At 40.7% G+C, this 14,259-nt stretch overlaps 1 protein-coding gene across 1 annotated transcript in view; it reads left to right on the plus strand.

The window, feature by feature from the left end:
* Positions 1 to 14,259, plus strand: part of LOC118776475 — a 72,533-nt gene that overhangs the window by 7,504 nt on the left and 50,770 nt on the right. The window contains exons 2-4 of the mRNA XM_036526835.1: positions 9,016 to 9,147; positions 10,450 to 10,499; positions 11,786 to 11,885. Of these exons, the coding sequence (XP_036382728.1) occupies positions 9,016 to 9,147; positions 10,450 to 10,499; positions 11,786 to 11,885 (282 nt within the window). The remainder of the gene's footprint in view (positions 1 to 9,015; positions 9,148 to 10,449; positions 10,500 to 11,785; positions 11,886 to 14,259) is intronic.

Raw genomic sequence — 14,259 nt, forward strand, 5'->3', positions numbered from 1 at the left:
CAGTTTAGCACGTCTAAAGCGGCGGTCAGCACCCCGGTCCTGTGCGGAGGCCCCAAACATTGCCTGGCTCATTATTCCCCCGGGAAGGTCGCGGCCTTGACTGTCAGACCGGAACTGCACACTAATTAAGCCCCTTGTTTTGGCACTGGAAGTGTCATGTCTGTAGGACTTCCTACTGGGATTAATGCTGCTCATGTTCACTTTTCATAAGCGTACAATGGGAGGGCTTAGCCCAGGTTCCTCTAGAGGCGAGCTGCGGGCGCTGCTGCTGTTGTGGGTTTGTGCAGGGGGAAATTTCCTCTGTCCATTATGCGCAGGGCCCCTGCCTCAGACTGCAAAGTGTGATCTTTTATCTGCAGAATCAACCCTTCAGTCTAGATGTGGTGGCTAGATATGCCTGGGGTTTGGAGAATGGATAGGCACGCCTGTATCTGAATACGAGACGGGGCTCTGGTGCTTGAGCGGCAAGCTCAGAGGCAGAGGAACAATTCCTAGCTGCCCTTCCTCTTCCTCATTTTCTGATTACTGATGTTAAATGCTTCTGATGAGTTAGGTAGCCCAGGTGGTTACACCCAGAGATGAATGCAACTTCCTGTATCAATGTTAAGTGGAGTTAACTATATGGTCTTACAGAAGTTGGCAACTGGGGCCGTAGTGGAGCTGAACACTTTTTAACACGAGTCGTGTTTAAATTTCTTCATCTTAACTTTTTCATTTATTTGATAGTTATGTGTAAAATATGACTACTTTTGATTGCATATCTAACAAGTCACAAGGACTGATGAGGTGTTCTTGCTCAGATTTAATGTTTTCAACTGAAGTGAAACTTTTCAGCATGAATCGTGTGCACTGCGGCATTGTAAGAATAGTGCAAAAGCACAAGATTTCCCAGTGGGAAATGCTGAAATGGACTTTTGCCATCTTTGTGTGACAGGGACAGCCACTTAACGCTCCTTGCGTTTTGACATACAGACATTTTGGTCTGCTTGCTTACCAATCCAGCTAGTGACTTACTGTGGATAAAGTAACGTGATGGTACTCGGTTTATCTGAACTCCTGCTGATGTCATCCCAATGATTTAAAAATCATTGAGTGGACATTTGTTGTTGGCAAGAGAAAAAGGCTATTCTTATCACAGCTCTGAAAGGCTTATGTAATGTCCGCATGGATGGACATCCTCTTTAAATCAGGATACGCAGCGCTGGAAAAGTCTGTCTTTATTTGGTTTTGGGCCTGTGACACTGAAAGTTTAAAAGTGTTATTAAAAAGTAAAAGCATGGCAGGTATTAGTCCCAGCCCTGACTCTGAGGTCAGTCAGTGTGCTAAGCCCTTGATTTGTTAAATCTGTGTAGTTTATGGAAATATAAAGACTGCTAAAGAGAAAGGCATTAGCCCTGCTTGAATCAGCTGCAATACGTTTCCTTGTGTTTCACCGTGTCATCCTGTCTTTCCACTGTGTATCTTCCAGAGTTTGTTAAAGGCTGTCATTTTTCATTGTTTTTGCTGCATTTAACCTCGAGGTGCAGTTGTTCATCCACAAACATCTGGACTGCTAGTATCATTACAGTACCAACTGACTGCCACAGAAAGAAGCTGTGAGAGGTTACAGCACCTGAGGCTCTAGGACTGTGTGCAGTTAGTTTAATTGCATCAATTAGCTTCCACGTTGCTGCCCCATCATTACCATTGTTCTGCATACTGCGGTGGCAGGGTAACCTTCTCCATATGTGCGTTACACCCCCACGAGCATGGCGCTGTCCCGTTTCACGGCTTCACAAAACCGCATCCGAGGTCTATGGAAAACCCATGTGATCACCGGAGCTTGAATCGCATGTGGTATCAACCAGTCTGGGAGTGTTGTTTGCCTGGTCTGACACGGGTGCTCATTCAGCTTGAATTGGATACACTTCTGTTACTTTGTGCTGGAAGTCGCTCTGCATAAGAGTATCTGCTGAATGAATGTAATGTAATGTAACGTCCGAGATCCTGAGCTGCAAAAAGTCCTTTCTCTGGTTCTGAATGAGGTTCGCGTTCCTCTTGTGTCTGGCATATGAGAGAGGAGTTTCGTGAGCGCCACCTCTGACACCAGGCGTCCTCCTATTCAGATTTCTCGCTCTCATTTATTCATTGCACAGTAATTGCATACCTAAACCCACACCGGTTCTAGTTTCTCGAACTGGCGTTGGGGGTTTCTTCCTATTACCTCCTAGCAATGTGGAGCGAACCAAACGAGATGGCACACTTCTGGTGCGGGAGATAAGCGGGGATGGGTAGTTATTGTGAGCGGTTAATTAAGGGATTTGGGAACTCGGGGACCCTGAGGATGCGCACTGCCACGGATTATGCTGCAGCGCTTCATTTGTTTACTCAAAGCAGACATGGTGGCCGTGTCATATATACGGCGGTGGCAGTAATGTGGACCTAATTCTGGACTTGAGATCCGTACAGAGATACTGCTGTGGTTTCGAGGGCGCATTATCCCTCCAACTCGGGTTTCTTCAAAATGTCATTCAACTTCCGATAAGCGAGATCAGACTTAATTGTGGAGACCTGTATAATGGATCTTCAGACGGCCTTATCTCGTGTTTTCATTGTCACATCTGAGTTTTGCCCGCTCACAACGCTTACGCAGTAAGAATGCCCCAAACGAGATTTGATTTGCCTGGAAGGTGAGAATGAATGATGAAATATGGAGTGCACTTGATGAGGTTTAGAGAGTTAGCCTTCTATTTTAAAATCGCTCAGTGGTTCAAAGCTTACGTTCCTTTAGCTGTCAGCCATGAAATATTAAACACTAGTATTTGCATCCCTTGATGCCAGTTAACAGTCAGAGAAGATTAAGCTCTGAGTCTGCATTGCCTCTTAGGATGCTAATCCAGTTTAGACTGTAAAACATCTAACAAGCTTTCCTGATATATGTGGATAAGTCTTCTTAAACATGTACTAATATAGCCTGTTGTGAGATTTTGGTGACACACAACTAAAAACTGAGCCTAACTACTAATATATGCAGGTTGCTAAAGCTTAAGCTTTCGAACATTCCTTCCATAGTAATTAGGTGTGATACTGAAATGACACCCCCTTCACACATGTATTTGCCTCCGTTTAGATCTGCATAGCATGACAGCATAGATGTTTCTGTGTCCAAAAGAGGCCATAAATATTTACTGAAGTCAGGCACTGGAGGCAAGGATTTTCTCCATATGCAGATGACATTTTATAATCATTTTGAAAAGCTGAGTTGCCAAGTGTTACATTTAAACATTATACTGCTGGTAGACTACATCACCAGTGTCTGAAATTTGACACACTCACTGTGCAGTTTAGGCAAAAACATTCAGCCTGTTCCATCATTCTGTAATAGTTAAAATATTCAATGTAAGACTGAGGCCTTCAAGCCTGCCACATTGTGTCCTAGTTTTTAACTTTGGTAAACACATTTAAGCAAGAGATGTGTCTCGTTTGTCTTACACACCATTTCTCCATTGTCTGAAAATGACAGCATGCCGTATCATTAGGTAAGAAATCAACTCTTGTTATGTTACTCAGAGTTAAGGACAAACTGAAATGTCGTGGGTAGGTTGCTGGGTAAAGAAAAATGCAATGTGGTAGGACACTATCAAGGTAAAAGTAAGGACAATATGTAAGACGGTGACATTTTGTCAAGGCAACTGTAAGGACAAACTGCAATGCGGTAGGATTTTATGAAGGCCAGTGTTTATTACTCAGACATTAGCAGTTTTATTATTTTGCCTTTGCTACTTCAGCATGTAGGCAGTGTGCCAGGCAAGGAGCACTGAGTTGTCTGTATCTCTGTAGGAATCCACTACTGACAACAGCCTGTCTCATTCTAATGCAGCAGTCCTTCAAAGTAAAATGAAACCTCTTGCCTCTAAGTATCAGCCCTATATTTAGCAACAGTGTGTGTACAATTCGAATGACTTGGGCCTAGATTCAGTCTAACCGCAATGCGCTTTCTCCTTAGGTCTCAGTAATGAATTTCACCAATGCAACTTTATCTGTGTGTGTGTGTGTGTGTGTGTGTGTGTGTGTGTGTGTGTTGTGGGCGGGAGGGGGGGTGGTCCACAAATATATTAAGAAGGATTTTGTAGGAAAAAAGGGAAAGAAAAACTGTAAAAGGTGCTCATAGTCATTACAGTAAGGATGATGTGCACTGCAGTTACATTGGATGTGGGTGTTGGTGTCGTGAGTATATTTAAGGTGTGGGTCCAGAGACAAAGGGTGCACAGGAACCGTGACCCTTAGACAGCAGCATGTAGTGTTTCTCCCGCTGCCTAGATGGCACTCTTACATCATCATTTTGTCCTGTTAATTGCTCTGCGAGTTGGAGATGCTTTGATCTCTTCAGAGAGGGTTCCGGAAGGCAGATGTGTGAAAGTGTGAAAGCTTTGAAAAAAGGAAGAGTGAAGAAGGACTGAATCTAGAGTGACCGCAAGCACTGCAGGGCAGGCTATGGGGACCTGAGCGCTCCCTCTTCATCTCAAACCCTTAGCGTAACGTTTGATTGCACGCACACACAATTTATGAGAATGTTAACTGTCTTACTGCATGCGCCAAAGAAGCATTTCAAGCTGAAGCTTTGCCTTTTTCTTCCCCTGAAAAATGGACAATCAAAACAAATAGGCTACTGGTAAGAAATATCTAATATAAAATCTTATTTCTACCCATGGGCCATTCATTTCATGCCATAATGTAATTTTCATGATGAGAAGAAACAGGAAAAATCCAGCCGTGTACGCAGCCTGTCGGCCCGTGTCTTTGTTGTATCACTGAAGATGATACGGTTGCAGTTTTTTTTTTTAGGAGGCTCTGCGTTTTTGGGAGTTTTTGACCCCTGCCTGTGTTGTTTGGCGCATCATGGCTTGGTATGTCGGATCTTTCCTTTCATTATGCAAACCACGATCAGATTGTGTAACAATGACTTGCCTTTGCTGTGCCACAGAGTTTTTCCTGTGACTTTCCCAGCACTGGGGGAAGAGTGCTGCAGACTGAATTTGTCACCCGGGGGGGTTTGGAACTGTGAAAGTTTGTTTGGAGGGCGCAGAATAAATAGATGTTTTAAAAAAAAAAAAAAAAAAAACAGCGAGGCCTGTTTTTGTTTTTGAAGTTTGGGATTGTAAAATAAGAGCGTTGTTGACAGGCCCAGATTTGTATGCGTACCAAGCAGGTAGAATTTACAAAGTACACACAAGATGGTGGCGCCTCAGTTCACCGCAAACTGAATTTTTAGAGTGAATCTTTTCAAAATATATTGCATTATGACATATTTTTCTTCATATATATTGTCCCAACAATGTTCTGAAAAATTTTAACGACCCCCTTGGTCATCCCTAAAGATGAATAAAAATATAACTGCAATACTGGCATCCGTAAATCTGGAGCATATCACAATAGTGCTTCAAACGGCCTTTTGAAAAAGTCAGTATTAAATATTAAACCTGGGTAGTTTGGGTTGGATGTACCAGACGTGTAAATTTAGTCTACCTCACATGAAGTCGAATAGCTTGGAAGCAACTTGGGCGGTCTAACCAAAGGACTTATATTTTGAATACGTAGATACTTTTTGCAGATGTCATGTAGCAAAATTAATTTCGTGCTGCAGCTGCACATTATTTTTAGGGACTTTTAAGAAGTATCTTTAGAAGTTAACTCGGTACTGACATTTCATTTGTTTCCTTTCTTCGATGCACATTCCATTGTTACTTGTAATCCTCAACCAATCTCTCCTGCATATCCTCCTTTTTATTTTGAGTTTTTAAAATTTACACCCCACAGCAGCACAAATGACTCAGTTTGCTTAAATAACAGTTTACAAACTTTCACTAACGGAACAATTCAGTGGGACTGTGGAAGATACTGTGTGATATTAGTCACACAATAGTTGGACATCTCTGCCTGCACTAATAATATTAGTGTTTTGAATACTCGAAAGGGAATGAGTACTGGTCGTCGAAAAATAATAAAAACAAACAAGAAATGCAATAAAATCTTCTAAATAATATTAAAGTTATTTTAAACATTTATTTTTTTTCCCTACTGCCTTTATAGCTTTGTCCACTAGTTGTTGTAATTGTACATCCTCCAAGGAGAATACAGGTGCATGCATATCATATAATGGAATTCCCCTAGAATGCAAACAACATGTTGAATTTGGCTACATCTGTTAAATAAAACATGCCTTACTAACGGTAATGCTAATGATGTGTTTTATTAGACTAGTAAGTAAACTGTAAACATTTACGATAAATATGTCTTCCCAGTCTACGTGCAAATATGTCAACCAGCAAAATATTCACCATGAAGAAAACATACACTAATTAACATTAACACATATTATGGGTTTTCTTAGACTGGAAAGTAAACTTTAAATATTTACAATAGAAATGTCTTACCTGTGTATGTGTAAATATGTTAACCAGCAAAAATATTCACCATGAAAATAACAGAGAATGCACAAAGACAAAAGAGCTTTAGAGATGAACATGAGTGTTTATCTGTAGAGCAATCAAAAATGCTGGTGTTATTGACTATATGGCTAAATCCAATGCAATTAAATTATGAAAGTTACTTAATTGTCAACAAATATTGTAAAGTGGTGTATTTTTGCTTTAACTTGTCATGCTGTGATTTCTTGAAGTGCGGACATGTTCACAGCTATTGCAGCGTACAAGTCCAAAGTGGAGATACGGTCCCTCCACAGTGGTTTCTCTGTTCTTCTTTGTAGGTGTGTTGAGCATTGGCATGTAATTTCTGATTTGTGATACAAACACTTCCGGTTTCACAGATCATGTCCAGAATTAACTCACACCCACTTCCTGTTGGACAAGTACCTAAACAAATACAGGTACAGATACAACAATAATAAACAGAGCTTAGGTTAGAATTGGCAGTAGGTAAATTAATCTTACATCTGTTGTAGTACCCACAGCCAAGGTTACTCCACCATCAGATAAACTGTTCTAAACCTGAAACAGCTTTCTTTTTAAGGGAAAATAAAAGCGTTACTGATCCACTGAAAAGGTCCAACTTAATTACTATGCCAATATTCCATATTCAGGCAGTATTTTCATTATGCTAGCAAAGGATGCTGTAACAGGATATCAGTTTCCTCTGTATAATCTCTTTTCTACACATTTTACAGAGTTAGCCTTAGTTAGCAATGAATCTCCATTTTGTTTAGGTGTTGCATAAAAGATCACTCAAAATATTTGACAGTTTTGCTTATTTCATAGAATGTGCTTGAATTGAATTGTAGCTTAATGTCAAAACTGTCTTTATCATGTGTAGACACTGTATTAAAATATCTTAAAGGGAGGCAAAATTCAAGAGGATAACTGCTACAGTTAGAAGTATCTCAAAATAATTTCAAGAAGTTTCAAGAACATTGAATTGGTTGTTTGAGAAACATGTTAATTTCCCATGGAGCAAACCATACTACTCCTGGACTGCCTCCCTCTTATGCACAATTAGCAAAGCTATCCCCTGAACATTTTTAATGTGATAAAAATTACCTCATACAGTTTGGTATGTTTAAAAGTGATTACAAAACTTAAACATAGAATGGTAGTTGACATGTTTCAGTCGCTAAGCTGACGGTCATGGCAGTGGAGTCTTGGGTGTGTCCGAGACACTCTCCCCCATTAGGCCGGGTCCTGTGAGTCTTGGCTGCGGATGGAGTCATGTGCGGAATTAGCGGCAGGAACCAGCTGTTGACCGGTAACTTTTCCACATGACCTGATGTTCACAGGCGGACGCGGGCCGCAGGGAAACCCTCGACAACGGCCGCGCCTCTGCGCGGATTAGCCTCAGCGCCTCTTCCCACAGCCCAGACGCCATGCATTTTCAGGCCAGATGTGTCCGAAGGAACCTTTCGTCACACTCCAGTACAGCGGGGCTTTTTTTTCCCTTTTTTCCCTCGCTGCCCCCATCTGGTTCTGGTGGGAATTTGGCCGGTGTTAAAAAAAAAAAAAAGAAAAGAAAAACAGGTCATTCTCAACTTTGTCCCGGTTTCTCTATTCCCCCCACCCAACACCCCCCCCCCCTTTGAAATAAAATTCAGCTGCGAATGACTGGGAGCTTCTTAATCCACCGGAGTGCAGGGGAAGGCTGGGAAGAGGGAAGGGGTCGGTGAAAGAGCAAGGCAGCCGGCGGAGGGCTTAAGTCACCACAGGATGTGCAGGCCATAAATTATTATTAATCTCTGTCTCTCCAGCAGGCTCCCCGGGCCTGTATAGGAAGTACTGCGAGACTCAGCGTGGAGAGTTAAAGCAAAAATGATTTCAGCAGACTGCCAGAAAAACCAGGCTCTGCAACCACAAATCAAGGAGTTGACTATGGGCAGAAAATAAAATAATAAGCTACAGAAGTCAAGATGATTAATTGTGGCTCTGTAAGCTCTTTTTTACATATACTACACAGAGTGGCGTCTTTGAAGTCCTGTTGATACTCAAGATTAAAGAAAGATGAAAGATTGCAGCATTTCCATACGTCTCATAATTGCGAGGCACGATGATTATGATTTGGATATTTTTAATTGCTGTGAAAATATTGCAGCTGGTCTGGTTTGTTAGAATCCTGTTTTTCCATGTTGCTTTTCAACATGTTGAGATTATCAATAACTGAGAACTATACATCTCAAGATCAAAAACAAAAGCCTTTTTGGTTTTCTGTTGGTTGCAGAATTTATTAGCTAAAACGGAAACAGATCAAGCTGCCATGATGGCTATTCTGTGCTAACTACTGAGTACCAGGGATAAAAAAAAACCAGCAGTGACGATGTGTCACTGGGCCATATGCTGTATGATTTTAATTTACTATAGGTAAGCCAGTGTTTTGAAGTTCATGCTTCAATCAACATCTAGAACGTAGGGTTATACAAATTCAACCAATTTCGACCTACCCGTCAGATGCACATAAGAGCTTCCCCTGCAGTATAATGCATTCTACTAATGGATCAGTTCATAATCAACTACTTCATTGTATGCATTGTTCCAGGTTGGAAGGTCTCAGGCCAGGTTCGCTTCGAGCAATGACATGATGTCTAACAGCACCTTTAAAAGGTCTCCTTTGCTGAAAGACAGTGATTCTGACCTCACACCCTCTCTGAAAGATAACACAGACACAGAGGTAAGTGGACTCTGATACTGAGACATACTAACTTACAAAAGTATGCCTATGTCTTGCCCTTCCTCAGCTCCCTTACCCTACAGTTACACGGACGACATTGGAGCTTATGGGTGTTCCTGGCTTGTGATTACTAGGTTACAGAACTAATAAAAATGTTGCATCATTTGTTTCAGCAACGTGTCACGCTGCCTTCACTCCCATTGGTAGTCGCCGTGTCGCATCGCTCAGTATTTGCATAAAATAGACCTCTAGTCTATTTTAGCCCTGCCTAGTTGGCTTTGCAACGGCCGTTTGTCTCTTGTCGCTGTAAATCGCCAACTCTCATTGAAAATGAATGGCAGCCGGTTTCTCTCGTGTGCCGTCCGTGTGACCGTAGGGTTAGCTGGCTTCCGATTAGTGTGTGCATCAAATTCAAGACCCTGGTGGTAACTTCCTGGGCAGTTAAGGTCACCAGATCTAATACCCCTTCAGACATTACACCCCTAAAAACGTTTTCCACTTGGCAACCTCTGGTCATTTGGCAGTTCCTTCCATTCTTGGCTGCACATCCTAAAATCGCCTTCTTTATCTCATTCCCCCCCCAGTGGTGGAATTAGTTACTTGCTGCCATCAGAGCTGTAGAATTTCTACAGCTGACAAAAAACCCACATCTGATCACCAAAGTGAAATATGATGTGTAGTGTAGCTGCACCATATCACTGTTAGTCATTAGTACGGTAGTGTGATGCATGCTAACATTCTGTTATGGATTATATTCTGGCACTGTGTAAGCACTAGGATATAAGGTAATGCTGTTCTTACAAATTATTGTTAGGCACTATGTGGGCAATAATGTAATGTATGTATGTTGCTCTTAAGGATACTTGATAAGCACTATATGTATGCTGGAATAATTTCTGCTATTTTAGCATTGTTTTTCACCGTTAAATTTATTTACTGTGTTACTGGATGTTCTTAACCTATGCCTTATTGTTCTTGTTACTTGGCTGTGCTGTATCTAATCTTGCCATGATTACTCTAGATAAAAGCCTCACTCTAATCAATTAGTCTAAAAAAGGCTGAACGTGTTTTCAATAGAATATTAATGATTTGTCATATATGTTGTACAGATTTTTTAAACCTCATCTTACTTGAATTTACACCAGTGAATACTAACTAATGTCATGTATTTTCTTCTGTTAGAAATCCATTAGTGGAGTGTGCATTTCAATGTATGCCATTTAGGTTGTACAGAATCAGTAATGAGAAATATTCCCCTTGAGAAAAAAAAAAAAATAATACTCTGTTTTCTTTTCATCTCAGAGACTTCAGAGGGAGAATGCTAAGCTGAAAATGGAGCTTGAGGACTTGCGGTAAAGCGGCATTCATTCCTATTAGCACCATTTGTAGCCCAGGATTAGGCAGTTTCTCAGTGAATTTGAAAGTCAAGAGTACAATGTCAAATATGCCAGCCAAAGTGCTGTGTTGTTTTCCCAGATGCAGAATAACCAAAAATATGCTTCCCTAACTTGATGTAAGCTTTCAGCTTTTGAAGTGCAGTTTTAGTTCACACTCAATGATTAACCCTTTAGGAACCGTATCACGCACGGGTGAGCCATACATAAGGCGTAATCCAAAAAGAATTTTTCAGTGAATTTTTCATAATGCTTGTGCTTTCAATGCTGAGGTCCATTTTTGGAAACCAGTTAAAACGCATTTCCTCTTCCCCCTGCAAATGACAATGTCTGTTTGTCACAGATGCGAGTTATTTACTGAATCACTCTTCCACATGTTTGCTTGAAAAGTAGTATCAGTGCTGAATTGCAAAGGAGGTTTGAAGTTATACTTTTTGTGTGAAGTCATTTTCAGGCATGCAGATTGACTCAGCTCTTCAAAAAGTAAAATGCCCTAGATTTAAGCACTTTGGGAGCCTCTTTTAATTCTACCAACTTGTATCATTTATTCAGAATTGTAAAGCACTATACTGGCATAACTGCTCTAAAAATCCTCACAAATAAAAGCAGTTAATTTTTCTTTTTTTCCCAGATTTATCCTTCCTCCTTGGTAAGGGAGAGGGGTTTACCTGTGAGCATTGAAAGGTTGTAAGGCAGACATTTTTTTTTCAGCAAACACTGCTCTCACTTCCTAACTGGCTTCAGGAGGGAGTCCAAGCCACCAGCAGGTGGAAAAACAAAATCTATCACCCTGATGCCTCGCAAAACACGGCCGGTCTGCCGTGTGTTTGTGTAGAGCCCGACTACATCCAGGCCTAATCGTTTGAGGAAATGTATATCAAAATTTAGCATTTCAGTTTTCCATATCATTTTTAGTTAGTACACTCTAGACTGACGTCTCAATCTGGTTCTGAAAAGAACCGTTGCAGTGTTTCTTAAGGTGCAGTAATATTTTTTCCATGCAGTGTCCTTTTAGGTTACCTTTTGGATTAACTTTTAGTTTTATGACATTTCTGGCCTGCAGATGCAATCGCATTGAGTTTGCAAATTCCCCTATATGCACCTGTTGAAATTAACATCAGTTAGTGAAGCTGTCACTGACGAATACGCAAGCCAGGCAGTTTAACTGTTTGCTCTTCAATCTGAAATAGGGTGTAGTCTTGATTTCTGCTGTTGGGGAAATTATTGTGCTCTCTTTCTACAAGGGCCCAGTACCAGCAGTTGCTAGAGGAAGGGAAAGAAGAGACATTTGATGAGAGGAGAGTCAATCTGTTGAAGGCTCATGTGATGCAGCTGGAGAGACAGGTAAAAGTTATAATAATCGAGAAGGTACATCACAAGAGGTGACATGTACTATCTGCGCCAACCCATAACTCACTCCCTCCCTGCCTACCTCTGTCCCATCTCCCTGCCCCATTCCCTTAAACCATTATAGACCAACTCCAATAATGTGTGTAGTTTAAATGCATATGAATGGTAGGCAGTCCAGCAACCATGTCTTCAGGTTATATCATCTGACACCCCAGATACTATTGCACAGTTTTATTTTATTTATTTTGATTTTATAATGGTGGCTCTTATGGGGTAGACCTGATCAGTGTTTATTTTCCTGAAATACTCTATTGAGAACCTGTGCTGGAGGGGCTTATGGGAGGAAAAAACAGCACAGTTGTTTTGTTTGATCACTGGAGCAACCTTAAAGAAGGGTTTGCAGGGAAGTTTGAACTTCTTGTGTTGGCAAATTCAGAGAGGCATCGGCAAAGGTCCTTTATTTCAAAATAAAGGAATAAAGAAATAAAGAAAATATTCCCTGTATGGACAACAGAGGTCAAAGACGACCATATATGTTAAATTTAATCTTCTGTTCTAGCAACCAACAACAACAAAATCTACACTGGATACAGTAACCGTAGCAACGGTCTTGACATAAATTGCTTGCCCATTTCAGTGGATAAATGTTATTATGGAGATATAAATAATGAAACTAGAGCTGTAGCTGTGTGACTGAAGACCAGAGAGCTCAGTGTTTGTTTAGATGTTAGACTGCAGTAGAGCATGTGAGTTCAGTTTATCACCAAATCTACCCTTTCCAGTATTGCCAGTTGTTGGTGAGAATAAAATGCAATTTGTAGTCCAGACTTCAGTTTGTACTTAATCAGGTTTGACCAGGAGCCTGCTACTGAAATGACAGAGAAAAGAATACATAGAGAAGAAGTGAAGGATGCACTGGATATCACAGAATGAGCTGTTAGCCTCCTTGTGAAAGCTCCTGCCCCCCTGCCCGCCCCCACAAGGCCCCCTTCAATGCCGCTCAGACGGTGGTTAACAAACATGATTATAATTCAGACTCCTGTTGACTCAAACGAGCCACAGCTCCAACTGCCAAATTCAGCAACCCAGCACTGCCCAGTGTTCGTACAGTAGCCACTGCGTTGTTGCCATCTATTAATAATCAAGAATATTACACTTTTACAGCAGAAATTTTCCAGCATACTGTGGTGATATTCTTCCTGCTCAGACAGTGCATCAGCTGCATTTCTTCAGGATTTACCACTGTCTTTGTGAGCAATAGGCATCTTCAACAGAGATATATGCATTCAGTTCAATGTTCTTACATTACAAGCACAGACATTGTAAATGATCATTGTGAGTAGAATACATTCTCTATGCAGAAAATATTCTGCACAAAGAATGTAGAATACATTCATTTAGTTTCGCTGTGTAGATTAATGAAGGCTTCTCTATAGGCCTTGGCTGTTATTCTGTTTGGGAATGTATGTATAAAATGTAAATGCATTTATTAGGGCCTTGTTTTATTAACTCTTTCAGGTTGTTCTCCTGTCTGAAGGATTGAGTTCCCAGACGTGCCGTTGTCTGGAGGTGGAAAATGCTCTTGAACCCCTCACAGACACCCTGAGGTTTGTCATATTGCAATATTGCCTGTTGTGTAAAGCTGTATGATATTAAAGCAATACGGGTCCAGAGGGCTTGGTGTGGTTATGAATATTTGCATTGCTAGGCATTTTCAGATCTTGCAACCCCAAGCTGTGGCAGTGTTCATTGCATAAAGACCACAACCTTACTCAGATGTTCTGAATATATCAGAAAGATGAAAAACATTAGAAAATAATACTTGTGTGAACAGTTAATACATTTCTACCATAGTGTATCAGCTGTAAACTATTTATAACCATCTTACTATATGGGCTTATTTGAAAAGTTATTAAAAACAATATAGTCCAAATCTTCAGGTTTATTGAACATTAGCTGGCTTGGTAGAGCACAGAGTTAAACTGATCTACAGTGGGTATAAAAAGTCTATACACCCTTATGAAATTGCAGGTTTTTGAAATGTAAAGACAGAAATAACAACAATGTAAATGTCAGACTTTTTCCATCTATAATGTGGTCTTCCAGCAAGCAAAAATCCAGAGAAAAAACAAATAGTTAATTATTAGGAACATTTTACATAAAAAACTACAACACTCTGATGCATAAGTCTGCACACCCTTTCATAATGGGGCCTCTATCTGTGTTCAAAGTTAACCAATCACATTCAAAATCATGCCTGTAGGTAAAATAGCATATACCTGTCATCAATGAAAGTGATTCTGATTAAATCCAGATTAAAGTCAGCTGTTGCTGTAGGATTTGCTTGAATGTTTGGGGTTGCATCCTA

Source organism: Megalops cyprinoides, chromosome 4 (genome assembly GCF_013368585.1).
Source record: "Megalops cyprinoides isolate fMegCyp1 chromosome 4, fMegCyp1.pri, whole genome shotgun sequence".
Lineage (NCBI taxonomy): Eukaryota > Metazoa > Chordata > Actinopteri > Elopiformes > Megalopidae > Megalops > Megalops cyprinoides.